At 42.6% G+C, this 19,534-nt stretch overlaps 1 protein-coding gene across 1 annotated transcript; it reads right to left on the bottom strand.

Annotated features, from left to right (window-relative positions):
* Positions 1-2,773: 2,773 nt before the first annotated feature.
* On the bottom strand, positions 2,774-19,371 carry LOC119487037 (ovochymase-2). The gene is made up of 12 exons (XM_037767689.1): positions 19,220-19,371; positions 18,983-19,146; positions 18,649-18,850; positions 17,024-17,053; positions 16,758-16,848; positions 16,323-16,456; positions 13,809-13,952; positions 12,454-12,578; positions 12,264-12,357; positions 11,967-12,098; positions 10,664-10,765; positions 2,774-3,109 (listed from the first exon to the last, which is right to left on the bottom strand). Exons 1-12 carry the CDS (start codon positions 19,326-19,328, stop codon positions 2,949-2,951), a joined length of 1,488 nt encoding a protein of 495 aa, XP_037623617.1. The 5' UTR covers positions 19,329-19,371; the 3' UTR covers positions 2,774-2,948.
* Between the last annotated feature and the right edge of the window lie 163 nt (positions 19,372-19,534).

The following is a 19,534-nucleotide window of genomic DNA, read 5'->3' on the forward strand; positions in this document are numbered from 1 at the left end:
GGGCTAATGTATTGGGATGCGTGCAGCCTACATATTACAAGGTGTCAAAATCAGTTTGATTGCATTGTTTTCTATTGGAGGAACGTCCGACTCCTAACTGGCTGCAAGCGACGAAGCGCTGCGCAGCGTGCCGTTTTGAGCTGAACTTTCGTCAGACACCCTGTTTTTATTTATTCCTGTCGATCGCTTTGAAAGCGCCGCAACGGACGAGGAACGGCTGATTCATGAAGTTGAAATGAGGAGTTACCTGATAGCCTACGATACCTCCTCATTTCACTACAAACACCTTAATAAGGTGACAGCTGGCTGGAGGGAGGTTTTACTGAGGCTACTGTTGGCTGTATTGTTTAGTCATTTTCAGCAAATATCACAATATAAAACCTTTGTTTTCTGTTTAAAAAACACAAACGTCAGAAGAGAAGTAGTTTGGATCAAACTAGAGACCTAGAGCATTCAGAGGATGGATGGATCAAACTAGACCTAGAGCATTCAGAGGATGGATGGATCAAACTAGAGACCTAGAGCATTCAGAGGATGGATGGATCAAACTAGAGACCTAGAGCATTCAGAGGATGGATGGATCAAACTAGAGACCTAGAGCATTCAGAGGATGGATGGATCAGACTAGAGACCTAGAGCATTCAGAGGATGGATGGCTTTCCTAGCTAGATTGACAATAAGTTGTTTTTTAGCAGTTTACATAACACAAGTGCTCGCCATCCAATCGCCAAAAAAATGCAATTCTTTCAGAAATCTCCAAATGTCAAAAGTTTTTGATCCCAAATCACAGCATGGCTTTTTCTAATTTTTTATCAATTCTTGAGTGGTAAAAAAAAAGGTTAAATTGAGCAGCAAATCTGTGTAACAAATGGTATCAACCAAAACATTGCTGCAACAATTTATGAGACATAACAGAGCATGGGGATGGCCATCAACTTCTATCATAATGTTCTAAACCCTTATACACTTTTACAATTAATTTTAAATAATTCATTCATTCATTCATGTTTATTTCTGATTTATGACTAGAACAACTTGACACACAGTGCTTAGCGGCATTTCAAATGTATCTTCATGTTCCCAGCTTTCAGATGATGTACACCACTTCTATGTGACATCTACTGCTGACCTGCTATCTCCCCCTAAAGACCTCCTGTACCCCCCTAAAAAAGACAAAAACAGGTCTATTGTGGGTCTCAGAGGGTTAATATAATACATGATAAGTCTGTCCTCAAGTAACCCACAACTTCAACAGTCCTGAAAACAAAGAGGACCGTGAGATCTTAGAGGGATGCAATCATAAAATGTGTCTTTAGAATCGTCATGCAGTAAAAACTATGATCATTTAGACTTTATCCCATGGCCTAGGACAGATAAAGTAAAGTGCTCTACATAAATGATAAGCACCTGCCAACATGAAAGACACCTCATAATGACACTTTACTTTAAGTCCCTCTTTTTAGCATTTGTACTGTGAGCAGTATACAAACATTCAGTAAAGTGCTTCTAAACTATAAGTATAACTTCTCCTATGAAGATATCTTTTATATTATTATAACTGTGCTTTACTATATTGTCATTTAGTATCTGTTTGCACACCAACCTCCACTTCTGGGAGGAGGAGTTATAGTGTTGACACTTATATCTGTTTATAACTAGCCTAAATTACAGAGTGTTATAAACTATTTAATCAGTGCTCAATAGTGGGACTTAAAAAGGTCCCATATTATAAAAAAGTGAGATTTTCATGTTTTTTTTATTATAAAGCAGGCTCAAGTCCTGTATAAATACTGTGAAAGTATCGAAACGCTCAATATACAGAGAAATACACACAGCCCGTATTCAGAAACTCTGCATTAGAAACAAGCTGTCAGGATTTCTGTCCATTTGTGATGTCACAAATATACAATATTTAGACCCTTTACACAGATTTAAACGTAAACATTCTAAATGCGTCCCAGTTTATTCCTGGTTGCAGTGGATGTGAATGTCATCAGCTGACAGGAAGTACACATGGACCCAAGCTGTTGCCTAGCAACGCGATTCTGTTGCATTTCCGTCGCAATTCCGTCGAAATGTGCTAAAACAGAGCGTTTAAGACAGAGGGTAAATACAGGCATATTCAGGCCGACAGTATGAGGAAAATAAAGTTTTTTTTTTAACATTACAGCATGTAAACATGTTCTAGTAGAAACACAAAATACAAGTATGAACCTGAAAATGAACATAATATGGGACCTTTAAAGCTTCAGTAGGAGTAGTAGTAAAAAATGACCCTTCAGCATATTGTAATTCAAGTGTTCTGAGAGAAAACTAGACTTCTGCTCCTCCTCATGGCTCTGTTTTCAGGCTTTAAAAAATCTAGCCCGTGATGGGAGACTTTGACCAATCACAGGTCATCTCAGTAAGACAGCATTCGTTCCTATTGAGCGTTCCTATTGGCTGTGCTCCGGCTGCTGGGCGGTGCTTGGTATTTCTTCAACTGTTCTCAACAAACTTTCGCATTTTACAGCTAAACAGTACACTACAAGATGTTTCTGAAAACAATTGAGGAGAGAAATAGGAATTAACATAATATTGATTCATATTTGATCAGCGCTGCCTAGTTTGACCGTTTGGTCAGAGTTTGTGAGTGATTGACAACTGCTCAGAGACTGCAAACTCCAGCTCGGCTCTGATTGGTTGTTTTCCTCCGGTATGTGAACTCTTGCAGATGCCGTTAGGAGCACTGGAGGACACCGGAGGACACAGAGGAACATGATTTCTTTCAGATTACCTGTCTCATGCACTACTGTCAGGATATAGTGATATATAGCGTTTTATAAAAAATAACGTTTTTTAATCATATTTGCTCCATTTCTACCCACTGCAGCTTTAAAACACCAACATACCACCCGTGTAATTCCACATACTGTCTACCGTCTAGAAGGCCTTCTTCTATTTGGTTATCACCAAGGCCCTGAGGACTCTCCGCTGTAGTCTTCATCATCTGAGCCCATGTCCATATGCAGTCTGGGATCCTCTGAGGTCTTATGGTCCACATCAGCCTGCTGGGAAAGGGCTCTGCTGCTGGACTGCTGCACACCTGGGTCTGCTGCATCCAAGTTCACTAAACAACAGAGTTATGTGGAATTAAGTAAGGAATGCTGTAAAAAAAGAGCCATGCCCCTGTATGTTATCTCTCTTATCACACATTATGAATAACATTTCTGAATATCAAAAAATGCACGTCTAATTTCAAAAGTCTCTTACACACTATGTTACACTGGTAAACTTGATCCGTGTGTCATATTTTGTCATGAAATTGTTGTAATGTGTGGGATCCACATTTTCTTTGAACCTTGAGAGCACATCTCAGCGTTAGTGGGTGATTTCCTTCATGTGCTGGAGTAACTTTCATCACAGTCTACCAAAATGCTACTTGTCTTAAATCAGTATTGTAATATAGCAGTTCCCCCAGCTGAACTCATTTTTACGATACAATCTGGCTTGTTGTAATTTATTTCTTTACTTGTGTCAAGAGAACGACCAACAAGTTCATCAGTACCACTCTGCTCTCTTACGGTTGCTGTAAAAGTGCCCCTGAGCCAGGCACTGATCTCCAGCTGCTGCACTGGAGCTGCTCAGTGGTCAGTAGCAGTCACACTGCAGCTCAGCTCCCAGCATGAACACGCATGAGAAATGTTTGTGATCTGGCAGCCATGTTGAGATCAGCTGAGGAAATACCAAGCACCGCTCACCAGATGGAGCAAACGTTCTCATTTTACAGCTAAACCGTGCACTACAAGATGTTTCTGAGAACGTTTGAGGCGAGAAATAGGCATTACAGTAACAGAATATTGATTCGTATTTGATCAGCGCTGCCTAATTTGACCGTTTGGTCGGAGTGATTGACAGCTGCCTCCGTCTGAAATGACCTGTGATTGGTCAAAATCTCCCGTCACGGGGCTAGATGTTGTAAAGCCTGAAAACAGAGCCATGAGGAGGAGCAGAAGTCTAGTTTTCTCTCAGAACACTTGAATTACAATATGCTGAAAGGTTATTATGGAATTTTTGCCCAATGATGACAAACACATTCTGCCTACTGCAGGTTTAAGTGTCAGCCAGTGAGTACGCACGAAAAGAGAACCCTGGAACTGGCTCACCTAAATGGAATGCAACCATCATAAATACGTGGTAACACCTGTGCTTTTCCTACCGAGAGAGAGACAAACGGTCTGCTGTGAAATATAAGGCATGCCTTATTTAAGCACATAAAGTCATCTGTCACAGCTGTGATCCTGTTTCCAGTTCCCGAGTGCTGCTACCAGTGTGAAGGCAAACAATTAAAGGGCCAGTCCAACAAAAAAACACATGATCCGAATCCTAATAAAAACAGGCAGACATACACACATTATTCAGAGAATTTTACAGAAAGAGTGAGAGTCTTATGAATAGACTTGTACTGATGTCCTTCTATTACCACTACAGTACACTGATGACCTCTCATCATCTACAATAATGCGTTACATTTATACAATTTCCAACTCTTAAGAGCACCGTTCTCATATTAGGTTTCACTTCAATTTCCAATAAACAGCCACTAGAGGGAGCTCTGCACCTACAAACATGCATGGCCTTATCTTGTACTGGATGTTCCCTTTCATGAGGTTTTCTACTGAAAGATGGAAGGTCACCTCCGGTGGCACAGGACATTAATGTTTATACCACAATAAGATAAAGGCCCATTGTTGCTCTGTGTTGTGGATGCTGGTGATGGTGGCGGATGTTAGGAGGTCTACCATGTCCTCAACAATCACCACTGACTCGCTGGAAAAATCCAATAATTTACAATATATCAGCATGTAATCTTCATGAAGTATGAAGGGTATGGTTATCACATGCATAATTAAGGGCGGTAGTTCCCAACCTGTTCTTCACATATCTAAAAAGTATCAAACACTAGGAGGCCAACATGTTTGGGAAGCACAGCAACCTGAGAAATGAATCATTTGGCAGTGAAACCGAAGTGTTCTCTAGAGTTGAATATCTCGATATAGAAGAATTAATAAAGCCTTGTTTGGGGAAACAGATAGGCTTTGTAGCCATAACACATATTGCTGTATCATGTGATAATCATCTGTACCTGCTGGATGCCCAGTGTGTGTTGTGTTCACTGGCACTCTGACAGTCTGGTAAAACACAGAACGATTGTGTTTCTTTGGCCTAGGGCTTATTTTTTTTGTATATAATAACTTGTTCTTGTTTTAGTAAATCACAAAATGAATTTAGACATATCCAAACCAAACATAAGCATTGTATATTCTTATTGCATATTTCATTCTGACTGCAGCAGGTTCAACAGTTTGACAGCTGAATGATTCCTTTGGATTGAAATCACTTTGTTTTCCATTTTTCAGAGAGAGAAACACATATGTAAATAAATACTTATTAAAGGTCTCATATTGTAAAAAGGGAGATTTTCATGTCTTTTATATTATAAAGCAGGTTTAAGTGCTATATAAATACTGTTAAACTATCAAAATGCTCAATATACGAAGAAATACACACAGCCCGTATTCAGAAACTGTGCGTTTGAAACAAGCTGTTAGGATTTCTGTCCATTTGTGATGTCACAAATAGACAATATTTAGACCGTTAAACGGTTTTAAACATAAACATTCTAAATGTGTCCCCGTTTACTTCCTGTTGCCATCCATCCATCCATCTGCAACCGCTTATCCCGTTAGGGGTCGCGGGGGGGCTGGAGCCGATCCCAGCCGACATTGGGCGAAGGCGGGGTACACCCTGGACAGGTCGCCAGTCCATCACAGGGCTGACACATAGAGACAGACAACCATTCACACTGACATTCACACCTACGGGCAATTTAGAGTCAACAATTAACCTAACCTGCATGTCTTTGGATTGCGGGAGGAAACCGGAGTACCCGGAGAAAACCCACGCTAACACGGGGAGAACATGCAAACTCCACACAGAAGGGCCCCAAGCCAGATTTGAACCTGCAACCCTCTAGCTGTGAGGCGCCAGTGCTAACTACTGCACCACCGTGCAGCCCAACTTCCTGTTGCAGTGTATGTAAATAACATCAGCTGACAGGAAGTAAACATGGACCCAAGCTGTTGCCTAGCAACGCAATTCCGTTGCAATTCCGTTGAAATGCACTAAAACGGAGCGTTTCAGACAGAGGGTAAATACAAGTATATTCAGGCAGACAGAATGAGGAAAATACATTTTTTTTGAACATTACAGCATGTAAACATGTTCTAGTAGAAACACAAAATACAAGTATGAACCTGAAAATGAGCATGATATGGGACCTTTAAATCCTGTACTGACACATTTTAGCCTGTGCACACTGTCTGCAGACATCTAATGTGAGGTTTTACACATCTGGCATTTATCTGTGATGATGCTCAACTGCAGGACTGTCATACACGCTGATGTCATGAGGGAGGTTCTGTGATCTCAACATCTATGCTCTATACTTTGTTCTAATGCTCGTGTTAAATGTGTGAGGAGGACTTCTGTGCTTTTTGACCCATGTTGCCTGTTGATGGTTTGGGACAGTCAGAACTCACAGTTAGCATTATAACTACTTCTAGCGGCTGGAACTGGGATTTCAGGTGTCATGTTAGCTAAACTCAAACTAAACAACAACAAAAAAAGCTTTTGGAAATGGGAGGATGAGTGCCACATACCAATTTACCTCTGAACAGCAATCTTACTGTTTTTTGCTTAATTTCTTTTAATACTAGTTAGCGTACACGTGCACACAACTTGAAGAGTTGCATCCTAGGTGGTTGAAGTTATTGCAGACCATCCTCCCACCCCGGTAGAGGACCGGTCTTCCTCTCTTGTGCACACCTTTGGGAAGAGGGCCGAGGGTGGTCGGCTGGGTGTTGGCTGGTTTAGGGGTGATGGACGGTGGGGGGAGCTTCCTTTATTAGGAGCTGAGGTGCAAGGTAGAGGGGCTGTGAGGGTGCATGTTATGGCCGGGCGGGATGGTGCGCCACACAGCTTGCAATTCGGGGAGGAGCAAGATATGAGATATGAGGATTACATGTAGATGGATGTATCAGTTGAGCAAGGTCAATGAAACTGATAGGCGGAGGAAGATGAAAATGGAACTGGCTGCAGGCGGAGCTGTAGGGGTGTAACGGTACACAAAATTCATGGTTATAGTATGTACCTCGGTTTTGGGGTCATGGTTAGGTACATTTTCGGTGCATAGGGAAAACAAGGAAAATTCAGGGGTTGTTTGTGAAGCCTGGGGGAGGGGGATAAGGGAAGATAATATATATCTCTGGAACAGAGAGAACTTGGAGAGGATGAGTTACGTCCTGACCCGGCCGTGGCTACGGCTGGAAAGCGAGAGACCGACGACATCGGAGTCGTCGGAGCACGGAAGCCGAGAGTGTCGGGAGAACGTGGGTGGCTGAGTGGCGTAGCATGGTGGGAGATGCAGAGGACTTCAGGAGATCACTAATCTCCTTCAAACATATCGCTATCTGAAGGGTTAAGAAAGAGCTCCTGGTCCATGGTTTAAGGGTCAGTGGTTTTTCATTTTTGTACTCGTCTGCCACGGGGTCATGTGAAAAGGGTAAGTCAAAGGGGAAGTGAACGGATCAGGTGTGCTGTGGAAATCGGATGTGTTTGAGGCGTGGTCTTTGTCCCTAGTTATAAAACTTCATATAAAGAAACACAGACTAATAATAAATCATTGAGGAAAAGAAAATTACAAAGAAGCACGAAATAAAAGATAATACAAGAGTGCGAGAAAGGAGTTTAGAGAGCAAATGGGAGGAAATTAAAGAGAAGCCTCTTGGCCTTTCTCTGGAGGATACAAACACACACACACACACACACACACGCACAGAGCCATGTCTACCTGCTTCTCAGGCCTTGTTGTCACCTCTTGCAGTCTGTTGGGGGATTTAGTCTCTCTGGAGCAAGACGAGCAGAAACACCCTGAACACAGTACAGGAACTGAACAGGGGAAAACTCTGTGCTGAATGATTAGCGTATGTGTTCTGTGTACGTGTGTGTGTGTGTGTGTACAGCTTGGAGATGCAGTTGCAGAGCAGAGGATCCAGAGGATGTGGATGAGGACCTCACATGAACTTTAATAAAAGTTTTTGCAGATGCAGAATTCTTTTATTTAAAGCAGCAGTAGGCAGTATATTTTTGGCATTATTGGGCAAAAATTCCATAATAACCTTTCATCGTATTGTAATTCAAGTGTTCTGAGAGATAACTAGACTTCTGCTCCTCCTCATGGCTCTGTTTTCAGGCTTTAGAACATCTAGCCCGTGATGGGAGACTTTGACCAATCATAGGTCATTTCAGAGAGAGAGCGTTCCTATTGGCTGTTCATTCAACAGAGGCAGCTGTCAATCACTCGCGAACTCCGATCAAACGGTCAAACTAGGCAGCGCTGATCAAATATGAATCAATATTCTGTCACGGTAATGCCTATTTCTCTACTCAAATGTTATCAGAATCATCTTGTAGTGTACTGTTGAGCTGTAAAATGAGAAAGTTTGCTCCGCCTGGTGGGCGGTGCTTGGTATTTCCTCAGCTGATCTCAACATGGCTGCCAGATCACAGACTTTTTCCGGAGGACACAGAGGCACATGATTGTTTTCATATTACCTGTCTCATGTACTACTGTCATAGATATAGTGACCGTTTTTATAAAAATAAAGTTTTTTAATCATATTTGCTCCATTCCTACCCACTGCTGCTTTAATGTAGCTGAAAAAAGGTATTTAGTGCCAGTATTCACTATCTGCAGGAATATCCCGTGATCTTGTGGAAAAGCTTTTTAAATCAGTAGGTCTGGTACATTAAAACCCCACACTTATGCTATTGTCAAAACTACTAATAACTCCAGTTTTTCACTTACTTTTACTAATTTGATCATATTAATAAAACATAAGAATATTCTATTTCATCAATTAAAGCAATAGTTTCATATCTTACTTGCTGAGAGTTAATTGAGAAGAATGATCCCTCTCATGCAAACAAGTGTATCCAACACAGTCAACCAGCGGAAGACTGAACTACTAATGCTACTGATGCTCTAATTCTCTTTTAAAGCAGTTGAAAAGAAAAGGGAAAACCTCACAGCTCTACAAGGATTTGTTGTCCAATGTTCAGCGGCAATGTGGGATTTTGTTTGTTCTGGAATGGGTAACATACGTTTACATTACTAAGCAACTGTGAATTAAAAACAAAAATATGGTCCTCTCTCTAGGTTCCATGGTGGAGAGGAGGTCGTGTTGCTCTGGCTCTGGCTCTATCTATTCGGCGTGGAGGGGAGGTTGTGTTGCTCTGGCTCTACCTGTTTGGTATCAAGAGGAGGTCGTGTTACTCTGGCTCTATCTGTTTGGTGTCAAGAGGAGGTTGTGTAGCTCTGGCTCTATCTATCTGGCGTGGAGACGAGGTCGTGTTGTTCTGGCTCTATCTATCTGGCGTGGAGAGGAGGTCGTGTTGTTCTGGCTCTATCTATCTGGCGTGGAGATGAGGTTGTGTTGCTCTGGCTCTATCTGTTTGGCGTGGAAAGGAGGTCGTGTTGCTCTGGCTCTATCTGTTTGGCGTGGAGAGGTGGTCGTGTTGCTCTGACTCTATCTATCTGGCGTGGAGATGAGGTTGTGTTTTTCTGGCTCTATCTATTTGGTGTGGAGAGGAGGTCGTTTTGCTCTGGCTCTATCTGTTTGGCGTGGAGAGGAGGTTGTGTTGCTCTGGCTCTATCTGTTTGGCGACGCCGGGAAGCTGCTTGACATCCTCCTGGATCCACCTTCTCACATATGTTCACAGTATATGTATTATTTTTTGTCATATGGATTGTCTATGTTGTATTTTCATTATGTTGTTACTCTGAACACACAACATCTATTACACGTCTGTCCATCCTGGAAGGGAGATCCCTCCTCTGTTGCTCTTCCTGAGGTTTCTAACATTTTTTTCCTGTTAAAAGTTTTTTTTTTTGGTTACGTTTTTCCCTATCGTCGTACTATAAAGGACAGAGGGTGTCGTATCCGGTACAGATTGTAAAGCCCCCCGAGGCAAATTTGTGATTTGTGATTTTGGGCTTTACAAATAAAATTGACTTGACTTGACTTTTTTATACCTCAACCTGCACTTCAGAATTTACAATTTCTCAAAAAATACTGAGATAAAGATAGAGGAGAGGATCCGTATGACAACACTAATAGTACTGAATGATCTGTGGGTAACACTGGCTGTCATTGTGCTTCTAATGCCTCAGTTGTAGCTCTGCTGTTAAATGTCCCATTGCCATTCTAAATGCCAGTGACGCTTGCTGCTTTGTTGAGCCCATAACACAACTGGTGGACAGACAAAAAGACTTTTTCTGCTCCACATTTCATCAGTGTTTTGCTTTATGAGCATGTAGGGAGCAGGAAGACACAGAGGATCCTTCATTCACTCTGAGAGTTGGATGAACCACTGGGAGCTGTTGATCGCTGCGGCTCCAGCGCAGCAGATCAGTGTTCAGTGCTCTTTCTTCACTTACATAACATTTTCCTGGGAGCCAGGTTTCTTGTCACTGCCCTCTTTCTAAATCCTCAAACCTTCAGTCAACAAAATGCAAATGAGGCCACAGAGAATGCAAAAACTGAACAAACAAACCACCAACCGTGTGATGTTACGTGTCGCTGGTTAGCCACCAAATCATCTCGGTGATCTCTCAGAGCGTCTCTTCGACTCTCCACACCTGATGTGTCCTGATCATGAAGGTCTGCAGAAATACAGAGGAAGGACAGGAAGACAATGTCTTCATTTCATACAGTGGTCTATTTGATCTGAGTAGGAGTTTAAATTTAGTCCGGTCTGGGTTTGGGTTTCACTTAGTTTTGCTTGTAGTTTTAATATTTTTACGAGGAATTATATATATTTTTAAGGTGAACTAGTACAAATTCAGAGCAGGTATTTAAAGATATATGTTTGTAAAATGTAATCCATTCCATCCCATTCCAAACTAACCATAATTCAAACTTAATTCTGTATTATCCTGCAAATAAAGACAACAAGATTTTCCATTGTTTTGTTTATCTTAGACAGTTTTAGTTCAACTGTAGCTTTTTTTCAACCAGGTCTTTTTGGTATTTTGCTAGGTCAGGAGTCAGCAACCTTTACTATCAAAAGAGACATTTTAGGCAACAAAAAAACAAAACAAACATTTGATCATTGTGATGAAGGTAACACAGTTTATAGTCTAAGTATATAGTATATAAGTCTAATGCAGTGAGGGCCAAAGAGACAATGTACTACGGAGTATTAGGGCCACATTGAGGGAAAAAACTTCTGAGATTTCCAGAATAAAGTCAGAATATTACGAGAAAAAAAGTCATAATGTTACGTGAATAAGGTCATAACCTTAAGAGAAAGAAAGTTGTGTAATATTACGAGAATAAAGTCATAACTTAACGAGAAAAAGTCGTAATATTACGAGAAAAAAGTCGTAACATTACGAAAATAAAGTCATAACGTTACGAAAAAAAGTCATAATATTACGAGAATAAAGTCAGAACTTTACAAGAGAAAAGGAAAATAACACGTAAATTACTACTTTATAATATTATGACTTTATTCTCGAAATCTCAGATTTATTTCTTTTCCTCAATGTGTCCCTAATACTCCGTCGTACCGTCGTACCATAGACCTATAACAATGATAAATAAAAATGAAAATGTAAACAAAGAACAGTTATTCATTTCCATTTTTAAAATTCCCCAGGGAGCCACTGGAGAGGGGCTAAAGAGACGCATGTGGCTCCGGTTGCTGATCCCTGAACTAGGTCATGTTAGAATAGACCCAAGATTTGACAGTTGTGAAAGCCTGAACCCAGACCAATGGACTTTTAGTAAGTTAACAGGTGATCCACACACATATAGACTGATTCACTACGAAGCTCTCACACATTAATACCATGCACATACCTGCACGGCTGATGAATGTCAGCGTAGCACTGAAGCCCCTGTGAGCGATGCTGCTGTCTGACGTGAACTGAAGCACCATGACGCTGTGGTAGGACAGGACGGGGGGAGGAATACTGCCACCGCACAGCACCACTACCAAAACATGACAAAATCCACCTCTTACTGCAGGTAATGTTACATTATTTTTGAATCAGAAAAGGATGTAGTAAAGACAGTGAGAGGAACGGAGGAACGGAGATACAGACATACAGAAAGCAGGGCAAAGGTGGGATGAAGCTTGTTTAGCTGACTCCCTACCAATCTCCTCTGTTCCCTCCACATCTCCCAGGACAGTGAGGGAATCGTACGAGCATGTGTCCGACTCCTCCAGCTCAAAACCGGCAAAGTCCAGCTGCAATGCGACAAAATCCCCATCAGCCTTTGATTTCTCATGAGGAGTTTGTGTTTGAAAGTGTTCCAGGCGTTCATGATTCAGTGTGTGCATCACCTTAACAACGTGACCCCGTGGAGCGTAGACCACCCAGCGAAGGACACAGTTAATACTGTAGAATTGTGGGTAATTTGGGCTGTGGACAGCAGTCTGGTCCTCAACTACAACAACTGTCCCACATCCTGATTGCACACACACACACACACACACACGCACACACACACACACACACACACACACTTCATATCTTAACGGTGAACTTTAAAGGGACTGTTTGTAACTTCTTACACGTATAAATCATTGCGGGTCGGTGTCCTATGTGCGCTTGTGTGTGGCTACGCTGTTCAGACTCAGACTCCAACACAAAATACAGTGAAGCACCAAAACCTCTTGGTTGTATCTAGTGAAGCCCGTCTGTTAAACTGTGTTGGCCGCGGTCGGAGGACGCGGGGGAGACCGTAGCTTTGGTCTCCAGGACCAGAGTCTCTGCTGTACTCTGCTCCTCTGCCTGCTTGCCTTCACTCACACACCGCGCTCGTTCTCACTCTTTCGCTTCACTCTCATGTGCATGCGCGCAGACTCCACACTGCAGACGAGTTAGTTTAGCTCTGAGAATATCTAGTGAATGTACAGTGGACGTTTGTGCAGAAATAACTGCTGCAGACCAACAGAGGTTTCCCGTGTCTTGTGAAGTGACGGGGCTCCGCAGAGAGAAACGTTATCGTCTCCTACCAAAACTCCTTGTCCCCCCTGTTCCCTCCGGCCGCGGTCGGGAGGCTGAGGCAGGAAAAGCCAACACTAGGATCAGCATTGATTCATGGAGAGACCTTCGTCTGGTCAGCTAACATTACTGCCAAGCAGCTGAAATATAGAGTGATATTGTGCTTTTAGCTGACGTGTGTCTCCTCACTGTTTTGAGCGATGCTCGTTCATGTCTATGTGGAGCGAGCACAAGCGCGAGCAACAGGACGCTGACTTTCGTTGACATAACGGCCACAGGTGTCGCTGTTAACAAGACATTTCTGATTCTTCAAACAGTGGAAGACAGAAGAGTAGCCTTATCCTATATCGTAGGTCTATACTGTATTTTTTACAGGAGACAGACCAGTTCAACACAAATACACACACTCATGTGCACAGTGAAAACAGCAGAGACATTATTAGCCGCTGGGTTCATCCTCTACTCTACTACACAGGGTGTTTGTGTGTGTCTTGTGCAGCTCATTACTGTGTCATGGGACATCTATCCTCACAACTCCCAGGTCACTATATGAGATCCACTGGCAGAGGGTACACAACCGTGTCGGAAGTGTATGGACAGTGTGTGTGTGTGTGTGACGGACTCTACATATACCTGAGTGTTACCTGTGTATTGTATGTGTGTGTTTGGCATTGTGTATTGTGTTTCTCACCAGGATTAGAGTGTCCCCGGACAGCATGATGTCTAATGATAAAGCCACTTCCTGCTCTGTTAATGTCAGAGGAGAAGAGAAGTGTTGCATACTGGGAATTATTCAAGAGCACAGGGCCAGGAAGGACACTTCCACAGTATGTCCCTGTAAAAACAGAGAATGACAAGCGACATGAAATAGCTCAGTAATGTGCTGTGTGTGCACACAGTGAGCTGTTAATGTGTCGTTACAGGAGGTGAATGACTGGCTCTTTGGCTCTGTCGGTCGGGGGTTTAAAGGAATAGTTGAACAGTTTTGGTTAAAAGCCTTATTGGCTTTCTTTCCACAAATGAGATGAAATGATGTCTTTGTGGTTTTAGCAGGAGTTATGTGCTGGAACCAGGGTTATTATAGTTAACTAAAATGAAAAGAAGCAGTCAAACATATTTTTAGTAAACTGAAACGGAATAAAATCTAAAACTAAACTGAAGCTATATTGTCTGGATAAAAAAACCCCAAAAAAAACCAGGGGGTCGATTTTTCCAACTTTGTAGGGGGCGATAGCGAGCCATTTTTCAACACCCAAGCACGAGACACTTAAAATAAGAAATTTACGGCGGCTGGTTAGCTCAGTCAGTAGAGCGAGCGCCCATGTATGGCCAAGGCGGTGGACCCGGGTTCAAATCCGGCCTGTGGTCCTTTCCGCATGTCATTTCTCTCTCTCCCCCTTTCCAACACTCTATCCACTGTCCTATCAATAAATACTTAAAAAATCACCCCAAAAAATAACTTTAAAAAAAAAGAAAAAAATAAGAAATTTACACTGCGTCTGAAAAGTGTGCAAAGTTTAACAACAGGGTTATAACAACAGGGAAATAGCGGTGGATACCTCCCACAAGAGTCTGCGACAAAACTGTTCATGACTTATGAACGGGGCGGGGCTAACGTCTTGGGGCAGGGCTATAAGTCTAATTTGGCATGTAAATGACCTCATCGTGGCTGAGAAATTTGGAGCAGATTTGACAAAGTACGTAGAAGTTACAACAACTTCCTTTTCATGGCGCAAAATGGCCACCATGCCACGGCAACGCCGTTCAACGATAACTCAGGATTTTAATAACTTGTCATCATTAAGGTGTTTAGTTGGTCATGACCAAATTTGAAGTCGATCTGATTAAATCTGCAGGAGGAGTTTGTTAAAGTACACAACTTATAAAACGCTTAAAATTAAATAAACTTGACATTCCAGCAGATGGCGCTACGCCGCTATCACTTCATTAAAGTAGCGAGAAGATTAAACATTAAACATTATGACCATTCCTACACAGTTCTCCAACCATGTATTCTGTATGTGTACGTACTACATATCTACATACTTCTGAGACATTATAGCTGGCTCTAACGAAAACAAACTAAAATACACTCTGAAAACTAACTAAACTAAAATGAAATCAAACAGTCAAAACTAAAACTAGAATGGCACTCGGAGAGCGCAGACCTCCGCCAAGCCGCCCGAGTACGATTGCCCCCCCCGTCCCCCCTCTCGGTTCAGCTTGCGCCATCATCTATGTGTATTCTTGTTTATGTTGAGATCAGCTGTACGTAGCGGAGCATCGTAAAACACTTCATTCAAACTGGAAAGAAACAAAGTAAAACTCACCTAAACCGTTGCTGTTACTATTTCCAACAATCACCAACCATTGGTCGAATTCAACTGTAATTTCACAGAGTTTAATGTGTATAAAACGCTGAATCTACAGGTAGGTGTCCCCCCTCCCTCCACCCCCGCTCTCTCTCTGTCCCTCTCTCTGCAGGCAGAAGGAAAGAGGCAGGGTGATGCGTCATCAGTTACACTGTGCATGTCTTAAAGCCTGTGGTGATAATGCACAGGCTGAGTGGAGTTATTAAAAAAAAATTCCTGAATCCGGATCATGATCCGGATCGCCACCAAAATCTAATGGATTGTTCATTGTGCCACACCCCAACCCTCCAAAAGATTCCATTCAAATCCATCACGGACTTTTGGAGTAATCCTGCTAACAGACAAACGGACAAACCAACAAGCCAACAAACCAACCCCGGTGAAAACATAACCTCCTTTCTAGGCCTTCAGTAATAAAATAAAAACTAACTGAAAATTCAACCTGTGCTTACCAACTGTATTTGGCTGTTGTTTGTTTAGAAATAGCACCTAACAAGCCCTAAAATCACTAACTGTCATTTTGACATTTCTGTTCATGTACGGGTTAAACAAACAAGAGCTTTAGTGGTTGGTAGGTTTATTTTTTCAGTTTGGACAGAGCCCCTTCAGTCTTTATGCTAAGTTAGGCTAACCATGCCCTGACCCTGGCTGCATATTTACCTCACAGACGTCCTCATCTCACTCTCAGAAATACAGCAAACAAGTGTATTTCCTTAAATGTTGAACTATTCCTTTTAAGCGAACTACTGGATGTGCAGATGGCTCTGCTGCCTCTGATGAATGTCGATGCATTAAACAGTGTCAGTGTGTCTGTGTGTGTGTCAGGTACTCACCGACAGGCCTGCGGGTCCCGACTGAGACGGTGAGCCGATCGTAGCGACAGTGAGAGTCGTCCTCCAGATCAAAATGATGAAACTCCAACAGAACACTAAAACCTGGAGGAGCTCTGATGCTCCACACACACAACCTGAAGACACACAGACAGACACGTTCTCCACGGCGCTGGCATTAAACACACACAAGCTATTTACATGCATTGATTCTCCTCCTCTGCATTCAGACAATTCTGACCTTCACACTCAAAAAAACCTGAACAATACATAAACCATAATCTCCTTTTTGTGCTCACTGGAACAGAGTAAGTGAGAAGCAGAGAGAATGGGTTATCCCAGTAAAGGATACTGGTTTCATGGTGGTTAGGTCACATGGTATACCAGTGATACTTTAGTTATCAAGGCTCCTTTCTCCTTCTAACGAGTGTCACTTACTGGTTGTTGTCATAGCGATCACCAGGGAGGGCGGGGTTTCTGATAACCCCCCCACTGTCAGTTACAGGCCCATCTCTCACGCTGCACAGTTCTGACACACACACACGCACACGCACACGCACACGCACACACACACACACACACACACACACACACACACACACACACACACACACACACACACACACACACATCAGAGAAGCATTATTATGAAATATAGATGAATGAGAGTTGCTGTGATGAGAGGAAGAGGAAGGACAACTCACTGGATAAAGTTGTTCCCTGCTGCTCATCAGCTAAAGCAAACACACAAACATGAAGATGAGAATATGTAGATATATTTGACTTATTATTGTTATTATAATAATCACATATAAATACAGAATTGCTTGCAAAAAATACATTGCACCAACAACATTTCACTATATCCGTCTGACATAACACCCATCCCCTCCTTTACCCCATCGCATCTTTACCCCATCACATCTTTACCCCGTCAGGTATCACCACTCCTCCTCCCCCCTTTCTTTTTCTTTTTTTTCTTCTTTCCCCCTTTCCTTCACTTATTCATCCAGGTTCCCCTTTCCCTATTTCCTGGCTGGGGCGGTCTGACATCCAGTTTAAAATAAATAAAAAAAAATTAATTTGGAAGGAGGAAGGGTAAAGATAGGGGGAGAAAAAGAAAAAAGAAAATCCCTTTCCCAACAGGGAACCGTCTCTCTCCTGACGGGTCTGGGTGCTGTTCAGAATGGGCAGAAGGGTGACAGTAGACAGTAGACACCTCTGACAGCCAGCCCCCTCCTAAGGGTCTGGGGGGCAGCTTAAGGAGGGTAACCTGTCTCAGAAATACAAATAAAGACCAATATATAAAGACAAAATATTATAACATAATATTGTCGGACCATGAGATATTATAAGCCACCCCTGCCACGAAAAATACTCATCCCCCCCACCCCACCTCCTCTCTCTCTTTCCCGCCCTTTTCTTTCTCCTCTTTAAATACAAACAAACAACCTAGACCCCCCCACACTGCATACACACAAATGCACACAACTGTACACACACACACACCAGAACCTTACACAACAGACTGCCCTGCACTGTCAATAACACCCCCCTCCCTCCTCCAACAGCCATTATCTATTTGTCTCATTTTGTTCGTTTTGTTAGAATCGGCCTGTCCCATTATTCTGTCATGTCACCCCATGTATTTTATTTATTTATTTTTCTCTTTTGTTTGTTTGTCTTGTCAAATTTCACCTGTTTTGTCTTGCTTCACTAAATACAATGAAAAAGTCCTTATTAATATCATACCATTGTTATTAAATGTTATACCATACCTCTGTACACACATATATATATATTTATATATATATATACCCCAAACTGAAGGCTGTGCCATTGGTGTGTGAATGTGTATTTAGATTAGATCCTGATGGGCAGGTTGGCACCTTGCATCAGTGTATGAGTGTGTGTGTGTGAACGGGTGAATGCTGTAGTGTAAAGTGCTATGAGTGGTTAGAAGACTAGAGAGGAGCTCTATAAATGCACGTCCATTTACCAAATAGAAGTTCAGCAAAGTGTCTCTTGTGTACGTGCCTCATGTCGACAGACTACTAACCCTGACCCCGACACCACGCAGACATTCATTACTTCTCAGGACCATCTGAAAGCCATCTGACACATTATAGTCACTAGATTAGTCATTTGAGCATTGGCTTATCCTAACAAACTGTGATCATGTGATCCCTGCTCTATATAGACCCCAGATTAATAATGGTTCAAAATAAATAGACAGATTCCCCATCTTGTGATGTGCTTATGAGGCCTCATGCTGACTTCTGAGAGAATCAGCGTGACTTTTTTATGACAACCATCAATCTGAACCTACCCTCTCTCAGTTTCAGCTTAATCCAAGGCAGCAGCCGCCTGACATCAGTGAAAACCCCCGGAGATCCTCTCCTGGAAGGGGAGCGGCCGCCGTTGTTTCCCCAGCTCCGACCACATCCCTTCCCCCAGGAAGTTACACCCAGCGCTACCCAGTGGCCGCCGCCTGAACCCGCCGGACATACCAGAGGACCCCCCGAGTCCCCCTGGAGACAGGCCGAAGGGGAGGAGACGCTATTTAAAGCTACCAGATAAGGATGCTCCTTCAGAAGTGATGACTGATTGATGGTCCCCAGGTATCAGTGACACATCACTGCTCCTGAACTAGGCAGATCTACCTGGCAGGCATCTTTCCCTCCTCTCTCTGGCCCGGCACACAGAACTGTCATGGCCGGCTGGGGCCGAGCCGGTCTCCGGTTAACAGTCCGGAGGACGTGTTTGCATTTGGCCGGGTCCACCAAGTCTAACCGGACCTCTCTCAGTACCGCAGGAAGACGACCCTCTAGGAAACAGTAGAATAGAATATAACAAAATAAAAAGCTCAAGTCTGCTTTAACAATATTTGAACTACTTACTTTCCTTAATCCGGCCCCATCCACCCACAATGCAACTGGTTTCAGGTTGGATGCTCTCACCAGGCAAAGGCAGACATATTGGCTGGACATGGGCTCCTGTTATAAACATCACATAGCAGTAACGTAACAAAACGGGATCAGAGCTACAGTAACTATACCAGGAGTCAGCAACCTTTACTATCAAAAGAGACATTTTAGACAAAGAAAAAAGAATCTGTTGTGATGAAGGTAACACAGTTTATAGTCTAAGTATAAAGAATATAAGTCTAATGCAGTGAGGGACCAAGTGCAAATGTACTACGGAGTATTAGGGCC

This window comes from Sebastes umbrosus, chromosome 4, assembly GCF_015220745.1.
Source record: "Sebastes umbrosus isolate fSebUmb1 chromosome 4, fSebUmb1.pri, whole genome shotgun sequence".
NCBI classification, from domain to species: Eukaryota; Metazoa; Chordata; class Actinopteri; order Perciformes; family Sebastidae; genus Sebastes; species Sebastes umbrosus.

Bases quoted from the DNA above. Each gene is read 5' to 3' on its own strand.
- LOC119487037 (XM_037767689.1), bottom strand. From the start codon at position 19,328: ATGTTTATAACAGGAGCCCATGTCCAGCCAATATGTCTGCCTTTGCCT. The intron at 16,849-17,023 runs GTGAGTTGTCCT...TGTGTGTGTCAG, and splicing joins GCAGGGAACAACTTTATCCA to AACTGTGCAGCGTGAGAGAT. The intron at 13,953-16,322 runs GTGAGTACCTGA...CTGTTTTTACAG, and splicing joins CGGGACCCGCAGGCCTGTCG to GGACATACTGTGGAAGTGTC.